This window comes from Phascolarctos cinereus, unplaced genomic scaffold, assembly GCF_003287225.1.
Source record: "Phascolarctos cinereus isolate Bilbo 61053 unplaced genomic scaffold, phaCin_HiC Scaffold_4;HRSCAF=312, whole genome shotgun sequence".
Classification (NCBI taxonomy): Eukaryota; Metazoa; Chordata; class Mammalia; order Diprotodontia; family Phascolarctidae; genus Phascolarctos; species Phascolarctos cinereus.
In genome coordinates, this window is record NW_027555847.1 from 339018394 (window position 1) to 339043242 (window position 24849).

At 34.6% G+C, this 24849-nt stretch overlaps 1 protein-coding gene across 1 annotated transcript in view; it reads right to left on the reverse strand.

Moving 5' to 3' along the window:
- MTREX (Mtr4 exosome RNA helicase) overlaps window positions 1–24849 on the reverse strand; it is an 87568-nt gene that overhangs the window by 23089 nt on the left and 39630 nt on the right. The window contains exons 15-21 of the mRNA XM_020997216.2: window positions 23461–23586; window positions 20441–20591; window positions 17490–17662; window positions 14095–14163; window positions 8231–8359; window positions 4109–4219; window positions 634–822 (exon numbers count right to left, since the gene is read on the reverse strand). Of these exons, the coding sequence (XP_020852875.1) occupies window positions 634–822; window positions 4109–4219; window positions 8231–8359; window positions 14095–14163; window positions 17490–17662; window positions 20441–20591; window positions 23461–23586 (948 nt within the window). The remainder of the gene's footprint in view (window positions 1–633; window positions 823–4108; window positions 4220–8230; window positions 8360–14094; window positions 14164–17489; window positions 17663–20440; window positions 20592–23460; window positions 23587–24849) is intronic.

Sequence of the window (24849 nt, forward strand, 5' to 3'; positions counted from 1 at the left end):
GGGATGTGGTGTACCCATCCTGAAAAGTACTCTGGAAATATACACAAAAGTCTCTAAACTGCAAATCCTTTGACACTGTGTTACCACTAACTACTGGGCTAAGATGGAAATCAAAGAAAGAGGAAAGGACTCATATATACAAGATCACTTATAACAGCACATTTCATCCTAGCAAAGAATAAACAGTAAACAAAATGCGTAATGGTGAAACTATTGTACATGAAAAAATGGAACATTATTTTGCTGTAAGAAATGACAAAAGGGATAGATACACTAAAACCCAGGTAGACTTGTATTAATTGATAGAGTAAAGTGAATAGAACCAAAGAAGTATTTAAATAAATACAACACTGTAAAAGAAAACAACTATAAAAGACTTAAGAACTCTGATCAATGCAATTACCAAGCATAACTTTAGAAGGTTTATTAAGAAGTATAATTCCCACACCTCTTGGTAGACAGGTGCAGAATGAGACATTTTAAAACACACACAATGTGTAGATTTGTTTTGCGTAACTATACTTATTCAAAGTAAAATGCAATTGAAATATGCGTATTTGTCGATATTGATCAAATCACACATAATGGTTAAAGGAAAATATAACAAAAAATCAAAAAGTGAGTTTGTAATACCTGTGCTTTTCTTTCACAAAGCTTATAAACGGTTTCCAAATTTGAATCATTATGAAGTGGATGAGAATACATTCGATGTTCAAAAGCCTCCACTTTCTGGATGACTTTTTTAAGGCCTTGATCTTGTATGCCCATATCATCAATGGGATCTAGTAATGGAACACCATCAGGAAAACGTTTCTGAACTTCCTAAAAGAAAAACGATCCAAAAACTTACGTTATTAAATTCTTTGAAAGAAAATACTTTAAAAATCAATTTTCTTAAAGCGCTCTAAATCACTACTGAGTAGAGAAACACAAATCAAAATAGCTTTGGAGGTACCACCTACCAGAAACTACAAATGCTAGAGGGGATAAAGGAAAAATAGAATTGCTGATGGAGTAGTGAACTGGTCCAACCATACTGGAGAACAATTTGGAATAAGGCCCAAAGGGCTATAAAACTGTGCATATCTCTTAACCCAGCAACACCACTACTAGGTCTGTATCCCAGGTCAAAGAAAAAAGACCCATATGTACAAAAATACTTATAGCAGCTCTTTTTGTGGCAGCAAAGAAGTGGAAATCAAGTTGATGCTCATTAACTGGGGAATGGCTAAACACGTTGTGGCATATGACTGTGAAAAAGTATTACTGTGCTGTGAGAAATAACCACGGGAGTGGTTTCAGAAAAAAAACATGGCAAGACCTATATGAACTGATACAAAGTAAAGTGAGAAGAATTGGGATATCACTGTGCACAGTAAAAGCAATGTTGTAAGGATGATCAAATGTGAAACACTTGGCTGCTCTGATCAATACACTGATTCAGGGCAATTCCAAAGGAGTCATGATGAAAAAATGCTGTCTACTTCCACAGGCAGAACTGATAAACTCAAGAGTGCAAAATGAAGTATAATTTTCATACTTTCTTTTTGCTTTTTAAAAAATACTGCTAATATGAAAATGTTTTGCATGATTTCACAGGTATAACTGATATCTTCTTGCTTGCCTTATCACTGGCTATGGGAGAGCACGGGAAGGAGAAAATTTGGAACTCAAAATTTAAAAAGAACACCAAAAATAAATAAATATTAATTTTTAAAACATTCTTTTAATACATGAAGAATCAATGAAAATAATTACATTAAAATATATTTACTGACTATGCAAAACATTGCACAGGAGAAAAAAATAAGACAGCTGCTATTCAAACAATTAGGTGCAGAGATGAAACACAAGTACATAAAAAGATAAGTGACAACATAAGAACTACATTCAATCTTCAACATTTGTGAGTTTAACTTTTGTGTCTTCAAGCATTCATATGATTTAATTAGTAACTTCATTTTCATTTTTTTGTATTACTAACTGTGCATATTAGTGGCTACGCACACTGGAGAAAAAAAGAGGCGTAATGTGTGCAAGACTGTGGAGCAGCTGGTATCCTACTGGGCACTTCACTGGTCTAGCTCACTGTAACAATGTAAAGAACTGCCCGAGGGTTTGCTGCACATTTTCATTGTCTGTCTTTAAAAGTCAAGTTTTGTGTTGCAATCATGTCCCCAAAGAGCAGTGCAAGTTCTTTGGGCTCTAAGGCAATGTCAAAACTTTGCTAGTTTCAAATGTCTTCTGACAGTCATGTCCCAGGATGACTGAGGCAAAACCCTTGGTTTTCAGAGGGTAACCTAGGTAGAGAGGTTTACAGTAGCATAGTACATAGCACAGTGCCCTCACACTATCATCTGACACAGTGGGAAGTAAGATTCAGGTTAAAAATGTTTTAGTTTCAGGAATTTTATCTGCTGCACAGTACTTATGATACTGTAGATTTCCTGTGTTATGAAAAGTAAATATTGTCTGAAATCAATGTTTTGTTTTGTTTCACCGAAATGTCTGCACAAAAGGTCGCAGAATTCTAGGGAATTATTAGTGAGAAAAAATGTTCTGCACGTTACCAATTTTATTTTGTGTACTGCATTTTATGGGTTATTTCATGGTTACTGAATTAGAAAAAGTACATATTTATCAGACTTAACATTTTGTTATAAAGAACTATATGCAGAGAACTATATTTTCAGCAATCTCTAGAGAAAGATTATGGTTTTTGGTAGTTGTGGGAACCAAACCCCCCATTTCTCATAGGTTCAGTGTCTCAATATTTGCATTTTTTACTTTTGCACCATTTCTCAGGAACACCACTCTCATGCAAGTTGAGGACTGACTGTATATATAAGTGGTAAATAAAGGTGAAAAGTAGGAGATATCAATTGTCAAATGAGTGGTACAGATGAAAAAAGCTCAGTTCAAAGGTAGTAAATTACAATGGACGAAAATGATCTGGGGAAGTTTCACAGAGAAGGGTTGGCTAAGCAGAGAAGAGGGAAAGGGCATTTCAAGGATAAAGAAATTAAAATATAAAAACATCCAAGGGTTCTGAAAGATCTGGTAGATGTAATGGCTAAATTTTAACTGATGTGGTTAGAAAAATTACAGAGAATATGTGAGATACCACAAACCCTAGCATGAAGGAAACATCATCCTGATTTTTAAAAAGCAGGGGAGAGATATTTAGTCCTGAAAGAGGCTTTATACCTCATCTACCCTGACCATCTTATTTTATAAGTGGAAAAAAAGAAATAATAGAGAGGTAAAGTGATTTGCACAAGGTCTCACAGTTGACTATAGAGTTATTAGACTAAGCTCAATATGGATAGGGTTGTTGTTGTTCAGTTGTTTTCAACTGTCAATATGAGTGGTTTGCCCTTTCCTTCCCAGTTCATTTTACAGATGAGGAAACTGAGGCAAACAAGGTGAAGTGACTCACTCAGGGTTACCCAGCTAATAAGTGTCTGAAGCTAGATTTGAATTTAGGAAGATAAGTTTTCCTGACTCCACGCCTGGCACTCTATCCACAATGCCACCTAAACTCTGTATGTTACACCCTAGGATAATATCAAGGGTTCTGTACATTCTGTGTACTTGACTAATGTTTGTCAGATGATGAAATTATAGATAAATCATTTACTAAGTTACCATTATTTATGTCATAACAGTCACAGTAATTCCGAGGGAAAACAAAATAATTTTACATATGCACTAGGAACATTAAAAAAAATGCTGAAACAAAATAAAACAGAAAATTCTGAAGATCTAACTTTTATTCCAATCTTATTTAACATTTAGAAAAGAGGAATCCATTCCCTGTATTAGTGAAAATGAACAAACATACCATAATTTTCCTTTGAGAAACCTTCATATTCCATACCGTTAGTAGCTTTAAAGAGTGGTCGATTGGCAGTTGTGCTCCTGTTAGTTTACAGTAATTTTATTTCAAAGGGTTATTATTATTATTGATGTAATATCCCTGAACAATATTAATTACAATGTTTTAAAGAAAGTAATCAATTTTTTTAAAAAGGCACTACATAAATTTCTATCATAGAAGAAATTCACAGTATTATGAAAATCAGCAAATTACAATAAAAATGTGTACCTGTATTGATTTTAGCACGCTCTGTCGATTGTCTACTGGCCTCAGATCTCTGGGAATATAAAGCCGAACACTGCTGATAGCAGACAGAAGGTGCACCAGGACTGGAACCACCTAACAGCACAAGATTCTATATAATTGTCAGAATAACCCATTGTAGAACTGCTCCATTTCTCAGACTTAATAGGATCCCCAAAGAAAGTCAACGTTGCGGCACAATAAAGATGTGACCAATTAAGCAAACCACAATTATTTATTGAGAATCTTTTATCTCAAAGAAACTGCAAAAAGACATGGTTAAACTAGATGGTTTTTCATGTCTCTTCTAGCTTTAAATTTACAGTTTTATGATTCCATGACAACAGCTATAAAAAACACGAAGACTTTTAATTCATACTCCCAGTGCTTAAAGGAATTTATAATCAAATTGAAAAGATACATACAAACAGAAAGACAATACAAGCCATTGTGTACATAGCAATAATAGCAGTACACAATGAATCACACATGACTAACTGAAGGCAGACATAATGCCTCCTTCTATCATCCCTGAAGGGCCTACTTGCAAGAACAGCCACGTGGGCTCTCCTCATTCTCTTTTAAAACTTCACCAGGTGATCTGCTCATATCTGTGTTAGGTAGAGAGACTCACAACTAATGTCTGATGCCACTCATGTAGAGTCCTGGCAAAAAGCAGGATCTAATTGTAGCTAAAGCAGGCCAGCAGGTGGGGAGGGTTTTAAGCAAGAGTGAGGGTATTTCCACTGAAAGTTCCTGGATAGTGATGAGCAAACATTGGCTGACGGCAAGCTCCTCATGGTATAGGTTAAATATAAAAAATGCAGGTGATTTTCCACCCTAGAGGAGTCCTGAAGAGTGCAAAGATACCTATGCCTGTGTGCCCAAGAGTAATTTGACTCCAATAGCCCAGAGACTGAGGGGATGGATCTGGCCTATAGCTAGGAGACAAGGCCCTAAAGTAGCCACAGACTAGGCTTTTTTCCCCTCCTGCTATCTTACTTTTTCCAAAAAGGGTCTGCCATGAAGATTAACCCAAAAAGTAGGTGGTTTAGAAAAGGTTGTCCAATGGACACACTCTAAGATGACCACATCTTGGAATTCTGAACTATGGATGGAGGTGGGAGGGGGCAGATACTGGTAACTGGATGAGGAGTAAAACTTGAGTAAGATTTCTAAAAGAGGGAGAGGATAAAAATGTGTTTCAGTAATGAAACAAATCAGTTTTGTCTGAAAGCTACAATCTGTAACTTTTTAACCCAACCTAATAAACTGACAATATAGCATATATGACATTTTAATCTATGGGACTTAACATAAGATTTTTCTTTATTCTAAGGTCATCACATTTTACTTGGACTTCATGAATCTTAATGACTCATTTTTCTTTAGGGTTGATTAATATCTGAATGATAAGTGCCCTCAAAGAGGAAAAAGTGATGGAATATTCCATCATAGGCTAAAATGTTCTTTCTGTACTTCCTGACATCATTACTTTGAAGTAATAAATCCTTTCAAGAGACTAATATATGCATACAATTTAGAAAATTACTACTCTTTTGTGTTTGGAATGATTATGGAATGATTAGAAGGGAAAAAAGGCCGATAATTGAAAATTTAGAATCCGAAATTTTGTGGGTAGTTTCTGATTCAACTGCTGCAAAGAAGACACAGAGATGAAAGCCTGGCAGTAAGAATCAATCCACTTACCATCTTTTGTCAACACTCTCTTATTCAATCCGGTGATTGCAATAAGTTTCCCCTAAAGATGTTTTTCTATTTCAAGAAAGCAACATTCCTGACCTTCCTTCCCCTTAATATAAGCTGAGGATGCCAAAACGTTAACTTCAGAGACCCATAGGGGTTTCAGAAGGAAGGAGGACTACTGAAATCCCCATCCTATGTTATTCCCCCAGCAAATAAAGGAAGTATGGCTCTTGTCTTATGTCTGCAAAGAGTTTGGAGAGGATTTCTAATAATTTCCCTAGAGCATTTTCCAATGCTATGAATTTTACCATGTACATGAAACCCATATTCAAGGCACAGAGCTACAAAGAAAAATGGAATAATATTTTCTGGGTTGCCATACAGTATCTATTAAATGAATTAATAAATATTGCATATGTAGCTGGGAATTATACAATTAAGTAAAATAGATATGGTCCTTATATTCAAAGAATTCATTATCAACAATTTTTTTTAGTAGTTTCCATTAACAAATATGGTATTATAAACTTTCAGACTTTAACTTTTTTATGCTTAGAAGTGATAACACAGTATAAACTTCTAATAACAGAAGTGGATCCATGAAATGATACCTGAGCAAAATGCTATAAATTTCTCTTGGTTGTAGGATTTAGGAAGAGAGGGAAGAAAAGGATGAGATTATAGAATAGCGTAAGATGATCACTAGAGATAGAGTTTTGATGTTTAATAATCACCTTTGCTTTTTAAAACGCCATTAATTCCCTTGGGGTGGAAATAATACTGATCTACAAGGATCTGAAGGACTATCTTGCAAAAGAGTAAGAATCAGGATTTTTTAGCTTGGTACTGATGACAGAACTGAAAGAAATGGGTAGAAGTTTTAGATTTAGGTTTAATGTAAGGGATTTTTTTTAAACAATTAAAACTGTCCCAAAGTAAACTCACTATTTTAGGATGAAATGTGCTTTCCATCAATGAAGTTCTTTCAGAGAAAAGCCTCTAGGGATCATCTAGTCCAACCCCTCATTTTCAATCTGAGGAACCTGAGGGCCCAAGAGGTTATGACTTGCATAGGTCCATGCAGGTAGGATGTGGCAAAGCCAGGATGTTAATTGAGGTCCTCTGACATCAATTCTGACCTCTTTATTAAAATGTGTGTAAACTCTAGAAATGTCAGGTGGTAGCAGGAAGTCAATTCAATGTTTGAAACATATGGATGATGAGTTTCCATGTAAAAGAATCTGGTAATGGACTGAGTATCTGTTGCCTGATGACCAGTTTAAATTAAAAGAGGTTAGTAATCATTAGGATAGTGATTAATATTTTAGTCCATGGGACTTCTCAAAGACACTCTATTAAGCAACAAAGAAGTTATGATTGGGACTGGTGGAGAAAGTACCCAACAACGACAGAAATAATAAATCAAGTCTGAATTGTTAGAAGATGGTGGACTAAGGTCAGTGTGCAATATAAACCATATACAAATTAAATAGCTAATAACAAATATTAGTTTTAGTTGGGAATTTATTCTTATGAATGACTTAAATGACTTTTCTACTTTTCTTTTTTAAAAATATTTTTATTAATTTATTTTAATTTATCAACAATCAGTTCCACATGCTTTTGAGTTTTAAATTTTTCTCCCCCTTCCTTCCCACCACCCTCCCCAAGATGGCATGTAACCTGGTATAGGCCATATATATACATTCCTATTAAACATATTTTCACATTAATGGTGTTTTAAGTGAGAATTAGAACCAATAGGAGGAACCACCAGAAAAAGGAAATGACTTTTCTAAAATGCCATTTTCACAGGAATGAACCTCCCACCCCCACCCCAAACAACCCAAATGGAGTTGGGCTGCAACAAAATGTTCCAAAATCCAAAATTATCATCACAACAAATTGACAATTAAATTCTATTTGGCATCAGAATACCAGTTTAACTGATGGCTTGACCAGTTAAATATGTGTCACCCTCAGCAGATCATGAGCCTATTTCTTTATCTATAAAATGAGGGGACTGAACTAGATGATTTCTAAAGACCCTTCCAGTGCTAGAAATTATAAACTATGAACTGTAAAGCATTGGTTAAAAAAAAAAACAACTCAGTTCACATACATATTGATATAATAAAATGCAGATCACTTCTTGCTATTTCCATTTCACATTAAATCACTCCATTTGACAAACACCAAAGAAAACTGAAGCTTTATGAAGCATGATAGCAATATTATATAATTCTCTTTACATATAAATCCACAAAATGTCAAAATAATGTCGTTACCAATTAGGAACCTCACTTTTCAATTATAAAATCATTTCAGTATGCTCTATAGAGTCGATAGGACAAGTAAATTCGTGCTTACAAGCCAGGGTAGAAAAAATTAAAAACAAACCTGCATCTCTCCTTTCTCACCAGGTTTCGCTGGCTTAGCAGCCTCGGTAGCAGAATTTTTCAAGCTCTCTTTGCTACAGTGTAAAAGTACTTCTACGACATATAAAGGATCTAATTCACCAGAATTAGGCTAGAAAGAGATGGAGAGGGAGAGATGTTAATGAACCAGATGTAAAAAATGACTTAATGACTGACATAAGTAGTTTAAAATTCACTGCAAACTTATGTCTTCTAATAACACTGTTAGGAATGTATTTCTGCTCTAGCACTGTTAGGAATGTATTTCTGCTCTAGCCAGCTATCCAGATGGATATCAAATTCCTCTCTTGATGATTACATTAAATTATAATTCTCTAAGTGTTACACTGTTCTACCTTGATTATATAATTGGACAGGTGGTTCTATTAAGTTGAACTTTCCCTTATAAGTTGGGGCTACACATAATTTCTCTAGAAAAAATAGTGAGCTAAAACTGGAATCCTCAGTGAACTCGGTAAAAGTATGTGACTTATATACTTTAGCTCATAAGACTTCAGGTATAACCACACTTGAAGCTTTCTAAGTTTAAGGATATAACAAATTTTCCATTTCTATTCTAGAATAAAACAAAAACTAAAAAACAGGTTCATAAATAGATTTTTAAAGATCCAGTTACTGAAACATAAAAAATGATTTTGTTCATGTGCAAGTTTTTAAATGATTACTTTTCTGTAAATATTGCTATTAATCAAGTGCTACAGAAAAGTATCTTACTGAAAGAGGCAAATATTTATGAATAAAAGTGAGTTTTTCACTGGGTTTTAAGTTATTTTCAAATGTTACAAAAAGATACATTTGAACTAGACATTGAAAAGAGTGGTGAGACTTTAAAAATGCTGGTGTTAACAAAAAAGAATACTATTTGAAGACCATGTATTAATGCTTAGGATAATATTCTTTATACAAAAGACCAATAATAAATGCTAGTTACTTAAATCATCTCTCCTAAGGAAAAGCCTGTTTTCCCCTAGAAAGATATAGCAAATACAGTAAACAGCACTAAAACATGAGTTTGATTTTAAGTGGAATGAAGGAAAATGATAATTTTTTATTATTCAAATAATAAATGTGCTTAATGTTTTGCCTGGGTCCTTCATAGCAAACATTTCATTTTTCTTGCCAAAAATAGTAGTTATCAAGCCAAAACAAAAGGAACAACAAATAATTACTGCACTGTGTCAAAAAGAAGCTATCTTTTTGTGGTAATAATAACCAGAAATTTAAAATATGAATTCGTGATGAATGTTAATTTTCTAGGTGGGAATATGTTGCTAGGAAAATTAGCAAAGAATTTTGCTTCAAGAAAAATAGAGCTCAAGACAAATTTTAATATGGTCATAACTTATGTAGACTATATGTCAAACTCAACAAATTTTTACAATAGTAAAATAAATAAGTTTATATCTAATGTTTCTGGATTATCTCATTAGGAAAAGATCACTTCTAAATTTCTTTTATTCATGAGATTAGTCACAGTAGCTTGCTAGAATTTAAGCTCATAAAATACAAATATTTATTACAAGCAGATGAACGCCATCTGAAAATGAAATCCTTATGTAGAAAACAATTGCTATAAAAGCCTGAAAGTTTCTTAGTGTGCACTTAAAATTCTTTTGATAATAAAAATTTCAATATTTCCAAAACACCGTGATTCAACTAATGTGAGAGCGCCCTCTAGATGCAGAAAGACCTTCCTTTGTCCTAGCAGATGGTCCTCCTAAGTTAAGTTACTCTGGCCCAAAATAATTCATCAGCTGGACCTGGTCACCAACATTCTGGTTATATATTTCTCCAGACTCAGCAAGAATGGTCCTCTGATAACAGATACAGTCTATTGCCAGGTTCCTACTCACTGTCTTTCTATCCTGGTAGGACCTGCCAAAATCTGTCCTGAGTTTACACAGACTCTGAGAATCCATGAGTAACTTCCCAGTAAAACATACACACATTAAATAACAAATGAAAACAGTAGGAACATGAAGGATATAGTTCATATAATCCATGAACAATTTTGTTTAATATCACTAGGAGCATCAAAGAGGTTAGTAAGTTCTTATTACTACCTACAAATTAACAAGAGAAGTAAAAATAGTTACTTTTAAAAATCTTACTTAATTAGTTTGGAGCCCCCTATATAGATCTGATATAGGGATGTAGAGAATACAATTATAAAGTGTCTCTGGGACTTTTAAAATAACCTTCTAAGAAAAACATGCCTTAAACTGAATGAATGAAAAAGGCAGTGATTAAGTGTTCGCTCATGCAAAGCATTACCCTAAGAGAAAAGCAAAACAGTCCCTGCTCTCAAGAAGCTCACATTGTAATGGAGGAGATAAAACACAAATGTTTCAGCTGCAAGTTCAATGGAAAGGTCCCGCGGTTCTCAGAATGCAGTGGCAAGGCAGATGGTAATACATCTTCTTTAATGTCATTTAAACTGATAAAATTAACCATAACCATTTCTGATAACAATACAACTGCCAGTGCTAAGGACCTTGTTAGTTTTCAGTGGCTGTGGCTTCTGCACCTCCAGAAGTACTGACCAGGTTTCATTTTCATAGCAGTTGCACCATGAATTAAAAGCCTATCCCCTATAAAGTAAAATAACTTTTCATTCTATAACAATAATGCTAATTTATGCTCACTTAGCAAGTCTATATACCCTAACACTGCATTCTGAAAAATTCTACTACCACAAAATCTTTGGATTAAGATTTTAAACTAGTTTCTGAAATTAACAAAAAATCTGCAAGAGACAATTATCTCCAAACTTCAAAAGAATAAAATAAGCTTACCAAATAAAAATAAAATAAAACCAAACCAAAACCCTTTATTATACCTGTATTATTTTGCTTCCTGATTGTAAAGCACTAAAGGCAAAATTACTTTAAAATATTTCCACAAGGTATCTGTAAATAAAAGCAGGCTAGCTACATCTCATCTCTAATGCAAAACTGATCAAAGTATATTGTACCTCCCATCAAAAATAAGAGTTAATATTCTTCTTCAGCAAAATTGTCTATGTATGGACAAATTAAAGAATAAACAGATGGAAGTAAGCTATCTTGTCCATAACTGTAGAAGACATTAGCTGTCACACTTTTCTACTGTGCACAAAATAATTTAGCAGTTGTCACAGAAGTAAAAACTATTTCAAATAAACCTAAAGATGACAATTAGTTGCAAATTTCAGTAATTTGTTTCCTGAAAAGTTTATGTCATAAAAGGACCTAAGATAATATTAAGCGAAAACAAAGTATATATATACTGCTACTAATTATTTTAAACAGAGTTTGAACTTTTTAAAGGGGAAAAAATAATGCAATCATTTCCTATGTGGAAAAGCATAATGAGGAGGAAAGAGCACTGGAAAAGCAATCAATATTTCTGGGTCTGCTACCAGCCAGTTGTATAACTTTTGGCTCTCTCCCTACTTTTGTGTTTTGTCAAGAGGAGAGGCACTAAATGTGAGAATATAAATTACTTGGGGAAGAATTCTCTCTTTAAGACAAAACTACTTGGAAAACTATAAAGTATTTTAGCAGAAACTAGGTTAACACTAACATCACATAATATATGCTATAATAAGTTCAAAATGCATAGGCAAATTGAATACATAGACTACAACATTGAAAAACAGAAAAGATTGAGATCAGGTAATGCTTACAGTTATAATTAGGAGAGTATTCTTAACACAAACAAGAGTTAGAGGCAATCAAAAAAGATGAAGTAAACAATTGCGATTACATAAAATTGAAAAGCTTTTACATGAAGAGAATTAATAAAGATGCGATAAGATGAAATACCATTTACTAGGAAAGATATGTTCATAAACGATCTTGGATAAGGGCCACATATTCAAAATAGAGAAAGTTAACATAAAGACCAAGAGCCATTCATGAATAGATAAGTGGTTAAAGGATACAAAAAATTCTTAAAGGAAGAACTGCAAACTATTAATAAGTAATAATAGTACAAATAGCTACAAATCACTAAGAAAAACAAATCAAAATAACTTGAGTTTTCACTTCACATCCAGCAAATTGTCAAAAAGGACAAAAGATGGGAAACAGTTGACACAGAAGAGGCAGCAGGAAAACAGGCAACCAATACAAAATAGATGACCACTGACTGAGGAATGGGAAAACAAACTGTGGCATATGAATGTAGTGGATTATTACTAATCCATGAGAAATTAGAACTATAAGCATCAAGGGTACAATATACAATGACTAGAGCAATATAAACAGAAAGAAAAAAAGGAAACAACACTTTGTGATTCTAGTAACAGCTACTGACCATCAGGGAAAAAAAAAAGCTGGAAAAAGTACACCTCCTTTCCCTTTTTTTGTTTGAAACAGAGATGGGATACTACTGAAGTGGAGCATTGCATAAAGCAGACATGCGTAATATGTTGGTTGGTTAATTTTTTTTTCCCTTTCTCTCTTTCTGAGTCTTCATCACAAAAGGTGGCTTGCTGGGGAAGGGAGGGATTTGGAAATAAAAGTGATATAATAAAAGATGTCAAAAAATTAGAAAAAATTCAGAAGACAGGAAATGTGAGAAGAGGAACTATATTTATCTTGACCATCTCACATGCTGACTATCGGCAGCAAAGCTGCTGTAAGGATCAAATGAAAGAATTCATCAAAAGAAGGCAAAGTATTTGCACTTCGCAAATCTTAAATAACTCCTTAACGATGGTATTACTGTTAATAACGCACGTAAAACAAATCTTAAAACAATCAAGCATCATGTAAATGTAAAGTACTATTTATTTAAAGGATTTTTTAAACTAGAAAAATGGTAACAAATATTTCATATACTCTTAGGAGTGTGGTAAGATGACATCAATCATGAATGAAGATTCAATTGAAAATATGATATTAATTCCTTATCCAATGCAAACTGCTTTAACATTTCAAATTCTATTTAGATATTAGCAAGTCAAATACCTGTCTCAAACTTTAATTATCAGGAACCAGCTCTAGTTATAGTAGAAACTCTGGTCAATGTAGTGACCAACAATACCAGAGGACTGATGAAGAAGCATGTTGCCCACTTCCTGATAGAGGGGATGGATTAAAAATGCTAGAGAAGATACATTTTGGACATGGCCAACAGGATAATCTGTTTTGACTATACGTATTTGTAATAGAGAGGTTTGGTTTTTTTTCCATTCCACGAGAAGGGAGGTGGAATAGAGGCTTATAAACTAAAATTTCATCAACTTTTTTTTTTAAAGAAAGGAACTGCAAAGAAAACAAACAGATAAACATCAAATTTCAGTATAACTACTTTTAGGACACAATGTTAATTTCTACTTTATATATGAGTATTAAAAAATGTTTCATTCCTAAAATATCACAAAGACTTAAAAGATGGTTAGGACCACACAGTCTTCCTTTTTCCACAACTCAAAGGAGTAAGAAAGTTTAGATAAGAATTCAGGCTTCTCAATGATTTCTCTTGGCCAATGTTTTCTCTAGCATCCACAACTTATTCCAGTTCTAATTTTCACCTGGAAATCCAGTGAAAATCACTCAAATATTCTATACATTAAAGGGGAAAAGTAATTTTTAGTAGAAATAAAACATTTCACAATGTTTTACAATTTTTTGCAAGACAACAAAAAGTTTGTATGGGTACAAAATTCAGTAAGGTAAAAAATAAATCCCCTACATTAAAATTTTCAGCAATATTTTTCTTCTAAAAATATTAGTTATTGATCAGAATTTTAAAACTGAGACCATGAGAATCTTATGCCTGAAATATCTGATTAGTCACTTATACATCCATTTTCCTAATCAAAGGTAATCATTTTACCTTAACATTTGATTTCTTGGAGAAATTCACCACTACTCCCCAACCAAAATCATCCCCTTCATTCTTCACCTGAGAAGAAAGAAAGTTAGTTTATGAGAATAACTTTTATAAAAGCTTACACAACTCTATTACCTTTAGTATACTTTAGTTGTCTATGTATCTTGGATGTCAAACATGTACAGATATTTGATAAAAAAGACCTGCCTTGTCCCCATTGACCCATTTTCCTTTTTATTTTAGTTGAATCTATTTTGTTCCTGCAAAAACCTTTCAATTTCATGTAAATAAAATTATTTTTTCTTCTATAATTGATTTTTTCACTTTTCTAGTTAAGAATTCAGCCCCTAACAACAGTAATGAAAGGTTACCTTATCTTCCTTTCTTCTAATTTTTAATAATATAATCTTTAATATTCAGATCACATATCACATGAACTTATTGGCCCATATGGTGAAACAGTTTGATAAGAACCTAATCTCTGTCAGATGTTTTCCAGTTTTTCCAGTGATTCTTATCTAAGGGGGAATTCTTTCCTGTGAAAGTTGTCTTTAGAGATTTACTGAACACTGAAGTACTGAGTTCAATTATTCTGATTCTTCTTTATCTAGTCAGTTCCATTTTTCAACCCTATTTTTTTTTGAAAGCCAATATTGAGGGAAAGATTGAAGATAAGTGAAAGAGTAGAAGAGACAATCTGTTGGAGGAGATGGAATGGAATTGGATCACCTGAAAAAACAGAGAGCTTAACCATGGTATGGAGTAAGGTCATTTCATCATGTGAAACAGGGGTGGAGGAGAGTGGCAGAAGGTACTTGAGTGATAGGAGATAAGGAAGAAGAAAGGCGTTCGTGGTGAATGGCCTCAATTTTTTCTGTACAATATGAGGCAAAATTCTTACCTGAGGGTAGGCAGAGCCATAAAAGGGTTGAGGAGGGATGAAAAGGTTTGGAAGTGCTGATGTAGTGAGAAAGACAGTGAATTGATAAGGGAAATAGCAGGATTGTGTAGCAGCAGTGAGGACCCAGGTGAAGTTATGCAACATAAATCTGTAGTGGATCCAGTCAGGGTTGTGTAAATTTCTCCACCTTTGTTCAATAGCATAGGCGTAGGCATGAAGGTGACAACTGGTGGGAGTGATCCGAGGCTGAGGCTTGGCTGGATGCAATCAGTGACATAAGGGGACAAGGGATTCAAGAGAAGAGGATAATCTAGAGCTACAGTGGCTCACCAAGGAGTCAAAATGGGGAGAAAATGAGAGAGTGGTTAAGGCCAGCAAGATGACCTGGGAGAGAACTGAAAAGTCAAAGATGAAGAATAGGGCTACATAAGGGAAGACAGAGGTGAAAAGCCAATAGATTATGATTGGGTAAGAGGATTTCGGAATTCTTGTACTGGGTATACATCTGTGAATGATGGCAAGATTAAGGGTATGACCATCTTTGAGTGTGGCTGAGGTGGGATGTAGGAATAACTCATGGAAGATTAGGTTGAAAAACTGAGCTGTTAGGATTTTTGAAGACTGGAGTTTACTGAATGGGCCTAGGGGGGATGGGAGGGAAGACAGGGTCAGACCAGCACTTTTGGAAGACAACCTGCCAGCTAAGTGGAAGATATACTGGAGTGGAGAGAGAACTGTAAACTAACCAGCAGGGTAACAAAATAGTCCTGGCCTGAGGTGATAAGGATTTGTATCAGGTAAAATTAGAGGAAAGAAGGGGTCATAAAAAATCAACAGGTCTTGGAAGAGGGGAGGGGGGAAAAAGGAAGAGTAAAAGGAAGAGGGAGAAGGAAAGGGGAAGGCAGAGGGACAAAGAGTCAAGGACAATATCTAGGTTCTGAGCCCGGTACCTTCAAAAGCAATAAGCAAGTCCAAAGTGGGGAGGGCTTAGAGGGAAAGAGAAGGAATTTAGTTTTAGAGATGTTGAATTTAAGATGCCTACAGGACATCCAATTCAAGATATCCAATAGGCAGGTGGAAATGTCAGACTAGAGGTCAGCAGAGATGTCAGGGCTGGATAAGTAGACACGGAAATTATCATCATGGAGATGATAACTGAATCCATGACAGGTGATTTCACCAAGTGAAATCGTATTAAGAGAGAATAGGACCCAGGGAGCTCTGTGAGATACCCATGGTTAGTGGGTATGACCCTGATGAAAATCCAGCAAATGAGACTGAGAAGACATCAAATAGGCAGGAGGAGAACGAGGAGAGAGCTGTGTCAATAAAGTCTAGAGAGAAGAGAGTATCAAGAAGAAGGTGACTGACAGTATCAAAGGCTGCAGAGAAGTCAGGAAGGATGAGGATGCAGAAAGGGCCATTAGATCTGGCCTGCAAGAAATCGTTACTAACTTTAGAGAGTAGTTTCAGTTAAGTGATTAAGCCAGAAGCCAGGCTGTAGAAAGGAGAGGGGGAGAGGGAGAAAGAGAAAGAGAAAAAGAAAAAGAGAGAGAGAGAGAGAGAGAGAGAGAGAGAGAGAGAGAAGTGGAAGAAACCGGCTGACACATTATATAACCAGTCCAGGGTCACACCACTAGTATCAGAGGCAAGATTTGAACTCAAGTCTTCTGAAAGCCACTCCAACACTCTATCCCCTATGCTACCTAGTTGGTATTGATTGTTTTGTAAAAGTTTGATAGAATCCTCCTACACCAAAATATTTATAGTAGCACTTTTCTGTAAGAGAAAAAGATGGGAAACAATGAGGATTCCACTGACTGCAGAATGGCTAAACAAACTGTGGTATATGATGGTGAAGGCGATGGACTATTACTGTATTGTAAGAAATGATGAATATAACAAATATACAAAAGCATGGAAAACCTCACATGAAAGGAGGCAAACTGAAGTATGCAGAAAAGGGAAAACAATACACACAATAAGTAACAATTTAAATGGAAAGAACAACAATAACAATAAATAGAAACGGAATGCTATGAAATTATAACCAAGCTTGGCCTCAACAAAGAGGCATGAGAAGACACCCCTCTACTCTACTTCTTTGTTGAGGTGGGGGACTAGGTTGTATAATCCTGCATATAAAATAAGACTATTTTTTTTTGATATGTAGAATAGTCCTGTTGAACTTCACTCCCCTTCCTCCCTTTTTTATTATAAAGTACAGGTCTCTGGATTGAAGGGGGAGGAATACACTAGAACAAGCATATAATATGAAAACCAAAGTTACCAATTAAAATTATTGTTTTCTAAATTAAAGGCATGTGTTTCTATTTATACTTACTAAAAGTATAGGGGATTAATAGGCAAGAGTCCTATTTTTGCCTTTCTCAAATGGGTACCAAAAAATTGGCTATCTTCTCTCCATAAACTCCTATGATATGGAGCATAATCTTTATTTACAAAGTTGGGAAGTGGAGCAATTAAGATAGCTTACCTTTACCAATCGTCCTGGCTGCAAAAATGGCAAACAGTACTTTGGTTTGTGAATATATTCTTCAATCTCTTTAGCCAGTTTGGCAAGTTGTTGCCTTATTTTGTAGTAGATGACTACACTTTCTTCATTGGGAATTGCTATTGCATTATACTGTGCTTCTAGTTTCTTTACCTCTGTAAATTAAAATATGTACCATGTGAAAAAACGCGGGAGGAAAAACCACATAAGATACATCATTCAATTCAACAAATACCACATGAAAGGTATCAAGCTAGGTACCTGGAATACAAAAACATAAATAAAACAAGCCCTGGGATAGACTTTACATTGGAGGTTAGGAAGACATTGGTATGTAAAATATCAAGTAATCTGAGGAAAGGTAAGAATACCTTGGGAGGAATTAGTGAATGCCTTAGAGTTGTGGAGATTACTGAACTGCCTCTTGAAGTCAATTTACTATTTATGCTTGAAGTCAACTTAAAATTTATGTTTTTCAGAAGGAAGAGAACAGAAATTAACAATGTACTTCTCTAACTCCTTGGAAAAAAAGTAGTCTGCTCAAAGAACAATTCATATCCCACTGAATCTGTGCCTTAGGGACATGACAACGAGCAGCAGTTGCATTTGGCCCAGGTATGCCTTACTTTATGCCAATAGCAAGAAGCCCTCAGTCTTCAGGGTAGATCATATCCTTGGGTCAATGTCATTTTGTCTCCCCCAAAGAGAATAGATGAGTTACAAAGTTTAAAGATAATTTTCCCTTGGTCAGCTGAGGGGAAGGTGGGTGGAGAGAAAAATCACCCCATTCAAGGCAAAGTCTTGACAAAAAAGACAAACGAAAAGCTGCCACAATGCTGAAGCCCATTTATTCTGGAAAGGTTCCCCATCCCCACTTCCTCTACTACAAACTAAGAGGTCCCTAGTGATCAGCTAACAGAGCCAGAAAAGGAAACTCCAAGGTGTAATGAATATAACACTGGTTTTGAAGTCATGAAAAGCTGTGTTTAAATCCCATCTTAATAGCTGTGCAACCCTTACTCATTAAATCACTTAACCTCTATGAGTCTTGATTTTCTCATTTGGAAAATGGTATATATATATAATACTTATCTCACAAAGCTGTTCTTCCTTTTTTCCAACACCTAATAATCTCAGACTGGGAAGGTGCTTTGTTAAGACAGTTTTACTGAACACTTTACATTACTGCCACCATTATTGTCCACCAACCTCTTAATCCTCCTCTTTGGAACCCATTATAAAATATCACTAAGCCTTATATTTTAAACTGTTACCAATTCCTGCCAGTTTTCGCCTTTGTAGGTTAAAAGATTAATTTAACACATCTTTTTTGACACTGCTTTCCTAGAGAGCATCAATTGTTTTTTTACTGGAGTCATTATCTGGCACTTGAAATCTCATTAACATTCATATGAAAGTTTAAGTCAAAAACTATCACCTTGCTTTTGGTTGACTGAATAACTTGGTTTGTTGTTTTTCATGTAATAGAAGGAACACTGAATTGAGAGCCAGAATGCCTGAGTTTAAGTTTAGGCTCTGCTGCTTACTATTAAATGAATGGTCAAATGGCTTCACCATGACAACCCTCATCTATACAAAGAGGGTATGACTGCCAGGATCCCTTCTGGCTCTAAATGGCATGAATCTATGCATCTTATCAACTATGTGACAAAGGCACTGTCTTCTTTGCTTGTATTTGTATCCCTAGCACTTAGTACTGTGTGTGGGACCTTGCTCTAAATAAAGGCCTCCTAGGAATAATCCTAATCAACTTTTTTTACTCTGTGGAATAGCTGTGTCTGATGGCTTCAAAATGTCAAAAGGAATAATTCTGGTCCCTTTTAAGAAACAGATATTAAAATGGAAGAACAATTAGTCTACTTCAGTAGTTAATGAGTAATGAAACAACTGGAAGTCATAGTAATTTTACCTTCCTGCATTTTCCCTACTATCTCATCAATAGCTAAAACCTAAGGGTATACAATAGGTTCATAATTTTTTTTGTGTCATGGACATCCTTTCCTTCAAGTTTATCTGTTTCACCGAACTTACGAATCCTTTCTCAGAATGTTTTTTTAATGGATAAGATAAAAAACTATGGGGTTACAACCAAACCAATTAATTGAAATAGTTATCAAAATATTAAAAAAAACAAACACACACCAGATTTACAGACCCCACTGAAATCTGTCCACAACCCCTTTGGGCCTGGTTAAGAACTCCTGATATAGAGGAAAATGAGGTAATAAGGGTAGTCGGTTGTACTGATCCTTAATGCACTTATGCCCATCTATATACTTTCATATTTGTTTAATTTCAGACTCCAGAAAAATGGGTAGAATTCATCTTCTTTCTATGATTCTCCTTTAAAGGAGGAAATAAAATCATTTACTTATTCACTTATTTATCTATCTACCTATTTATTTATTTGGTCAGCACCTCATTTGTTATTAGACAATATTAACCTACTGAGTTAACAAATAATGAGAAAATGTATTACTACAGAGTTTGTCTGCTTTTTGGTATCTGAAAGATTCTGGCTATATGGGATCCAGATCTGGGAAAAAACATCAGACTAAAAATTAACCTTGAAAGCAAATACTATGGGTCTCTTTTGAAATGCTATTCTTAGGGGACAAAGAATAATAACTATCCTGTAATATATCAAATTATTACTGTGCAACTATTTTTGTTTTATTTCTTATTTTTACTAACGTGCTTCTTAGAAAATGCAGCAATGAAACTACAGAGAAAGCGTCTTTTATCAAGTTACCTTAGATTTAAAAAGCCAACAATAACAAAACAAACACCCCCAAAACTCAACCCATTAGAAAAAGGAAAATTGTAAATGCAACCAAACACTAGATATCTTACTGTTTGGTCCTAAATATAAATTTAGTTTTATGAAAAGAAAATGTGGATTTCATACTTACTCTCTACAACTCCTGGAATAGCTCTATAATGCTGAAATTGATAAAAAGATTTTTCTAACATATACTCAGGGTTAATTTCTTCTACACGCAGCAAATTCAGAACCATATTGTAGGTCAAGTGAAAAGCACTATTGAGAGGATCAGCTGAGCCCTGAGAAGACCAAATAAATACTGTCACTTTCAAAAAATAAAGTTATAGTAACATTTTCAGCCAATCACTGACAGAAAAGCTGAACATTTTAAACGTACATCAAATTTTATTATATAATTTGATAGTTAAGTGTTTTAGATGAAAACTATATAGGTGGGGCATTAATCTTTCCATTAATACTTTCATATATATATAAAATTGCTGTGATTTGGAAACTCTCTTCACAAAGGTACAAATGGTCCTCATATTTGGATTATTACCATTATTTACTAGTTGACTTCCTAACTCCAATGTTCTTTCCACATAATATACCTGTTGATCATAGATAGAATTCTTTTTTTTAAAATTTCCACATTAGTCATGTTGTGAAAGAAAACAAACAAAAAAGAAATTTTTGTACATATAGGGCCTTTTCCCTTTTTTTTTTTTAAACCTCTTTGGAATACAGACCTAGTAGTAGTTTTGATTGCTTAAACGGTAGAATATGCATGGTTTTATAGTACTTTGGGCATAGTTCCAAATTGCCTACTGAATGCATCAGTATCTCAATTTTCCCATATCCACTGCAACATCTGTCATTTTCCTTTTTTATCACATTAACCAATTTGACAGGTGTGGGGTGGTAGCTCAGAGTTGTTTTAATTTGATAGCATTTCGTTTTAAAGTAAATAAAGATGAATGAGTTTTATTCTCTATTTGCTATAACCACCTGGACTATTCACATTTATGTGGGACTTAATGCTTTATACATAAAGGGCTTTCTTTACAATATCATTAATAGTCAAAACAAAGACCACAGTAGTTAAGTGATTTGCCTATGCTCACATCTTTGGGAACTGACTAAGCCAATATTCATTCACACCTAAGTGTTACGATTGTAAACCCTGTGATAACACTATTACTTGGGTATCCTCTGTTCAGTGCGTACAGGACATGTAGGCCCATGTTACTGGACTTGAAAGCATGATCTTACTTTTAAAGAATAATTACAAAGGTTCATCTTGCACTGCTCTGATGTGTCATCACCCTTAAGGACTAACGGGCCTTTTCCCACCCTATGGCTGGATCCTCTAGTAAATGCTGTCTATCTCTATAAGAATGGCAGCTGCCCGAAAGTAAGTGATTTCTCTATTTTCTATTTGTATCCCTAGGGCTTAGCACAGTGCTTTACACATAATACGAGTTTAATAAAACCTTTTTATTTCATTCACACATTACTTTAGCATGGAGGGAATCCTAAGTTCTCAAGAATATACCAGTAGAAAACAAGCTGTGACACATCCTACCAATCAACATTTATTAAGCAGCTACTATATATATGCCAGTACTACACTAGGTGCTGAGGGAACAACAAAATAAAAGTAAAAATAAATCCCAGTTCTCAAAAAGCTTACACTCTATGGAGGAAGTGAAGAGTTGCAATCTGTAGCAGTGCAAGAAGTACTGGCACTGACAAAATGACCACTCTCTGAAGTAAAGAGCATTATACATTTTGCCGCTGGTCAAATCTAGGATCTGACCAAAGGATAACATTTTTTCCTACTAGAAAACAAAATCTATTTTATGACATTGTTTCCAGGAACATCTTGTGGTAAAAAGTAGTAACTGTCTAAGTTACTGTTTTTAAACATTGCATTACTTAAAAAACTCAATGGCATAAAAAGCGAAAGCACAGTAAACTAATTTATAAATAATTTTCAAAAAAGACTGACCTATGTAAATTTAATATACATTTAATAATGTATATTTAATACATACATTAAAAAAACTGTACATGAGAAAATAGGCACATGAGTACACTACTGATGGAGCTGTGAACTGATCTAACCATTCTGAAAAACAATTTGGGTCAATGCTCCAAAGGGCAACGAAAAGTACATATCCCTTTTGACATAGTAATATCAATTTTAGGCATATAATCTGAAGAGACCACACCCTTTTGACCTAGTGATATCACTTCTAGGCATATACTCTTAAGAAGGCAAAGATTGGTGGAAAGAACCATCTATACAAAAATACCAGCACTTTTTCTTGTAACAAAGAATTGGAAATAAAATGGGTGCCAACCAATTGAAGATTAATTGAACATGTTGTTCAGTTGAAATATAAGAACATTATGGAATATTATGGCACCCTAATAATGAAAATGAAAGATTCAGAGAAACTTGGGAAGACAAAAGACTTGTATGAACTGACAGACTGAAGTGAGCAGAATCAGAAGAAGAATTGACACAATAAGCCCAACTAGGTAAATGAAAACAACTTTACGGCAAAGAACTGGAACTGAGGGGATGCCTTTCAATTGGAGAATGGCTGAACAAGTTGTGGCATATAAATATGATGATATACTCTTCTGCTGTAAAAAATGATGAAGGTGATGGTTTCAGAGACAGCTGGGAAGACTTACATGAGCTGATTTGGAATGAAGTGAGCAAAACTAGGAAAACATTGTACAAAGTTAACAGCAATAGATGGGTCTTCTACATGGAAGGTGTGAGTGAGGCCAACCTTCCCTGGGGTATTTGCAAAGCCAAATGAATGTCTAAGAGGTAGATTTATAGTGTACCAAATACCAGGAGACATTTTTGAGCAGAGGAACAAGTCTGTGAACATTCTTACCTAATAACTCCAACCACTAATCCTCTTGACAAAACATAATGAGAAAACATTTTAAGTTGGCATTTCAGTTGATGTTTATACCTGTTTCCTCATTTTTACAAGTGGAACTCAAATAGCACAGTAAAAACAAAGCATTTGCTTGATAAAGCTGGTACACTTCACCAGGAATATTTGAAGTTCAAATGCAACTGACTTTCAAAGAACATGTCAAAAAAAATTTTTGTATCAATAAACGTTAATATAAAATTACCTTTAGTAGCTGTTTTCCTACAGTTGGGCTCATTTTTTCATCCACCATAAGAATGACTATTCCTCTCTCATCCATACCTCTTCTTCCAGCTCGACCAGACATTTGAATATATTCACCAGATGAAATCTAAATGAATTTTTTAAAATTCCTATTAGAACAGAAATAGCAAAAAAGGTTTTCCAACACCATTTTTGTTCTGTGATGAACAGAAATTATACTCTAAGAAGCGATTCAGCATGTTTTAGGACGACCACAAAGCAAGTTGTCCAAGTTTTTAGAATTAATCGATCAAAGAACATTTATTAAGTGGCTACTAAGGATCAATCACTATGCTAGATGCTGGGAATACCAAGGTAAAAATAAAGCAATTCCTGTTCTCAAAGACCTTCCATTCTATCAGAATAAAATCTACCCAAGTATAGAGCATAAAAGTGCAGTTGCTCAAAGTGGTAAAGAGAAAACTACTGTATATAAGTTACCTCTAAAATGATGTGTTTAACATTAGGCCAAATATTATTCACATTTTAAAATATGACATAGCTAAAAGAAAACATGAGCTAATTTATTAGCATACAAACACCAATTTCCTCATCAGTTAACTTTTATCTAGGTAGAATTTCACTGAAATCATATAATGCCAGACCTGCAACAGCATCTAATCAGAAGTCATTTGATCCAAACCTCTCACTGTACAAATGAGGAAGGTGAAGCCCACAGAGGTAAAACAGTATGTCAAAGTCAAACAGAAAGTGATCCTTGAATGGATCCCTGACAATGCTGTAAAAAACCACAAATTAACATTATCTATTGATTATTTCATTTTTATTCATTTTTGTTAAACATTCCCCCATTCCATTTCAATCTGGTTCCTAGGGCTTTCAGTTTGAGATCATAAATGACTGCAGCAGAGTTAGGACTTCAAATCTAATAAAGTCCTCTGACACCTATGTCCAGCATTTTTTCATTTCTCATTACATGAAAAAAAGACTTATCATAGGTTTCAAAAAGATAAACAGAAAATGAATGAAGTATTTAAAATAAGCTCACTGCTGTTTTATTATTAAGGATATATTAATTCAGCATGGCACAGTGGCAAGGTAGCCAACTTAAAGCCAGGAAGAACTAGCTTCAAGTCCTGACACGCATTGGCTGTGTAACTCAGGGCAAGTCACTTAAGTATGTTAGGCAACTCTGCAAGATTCCTGTCTGGAGAGAAGGTGCTGGTGATGCTTTGATAGAGGGAATTTTCCAAGCAGGAACTAGTTCCTGATACCAATGACAGCATAGGTCTAATTCCTAGCCCATCCATATGTCCTATATGAATTCAATGTTGGAGGTGAGGGAGGGTAATATTTATGATTTATATATTTATAGCAAAGTCAACACTCT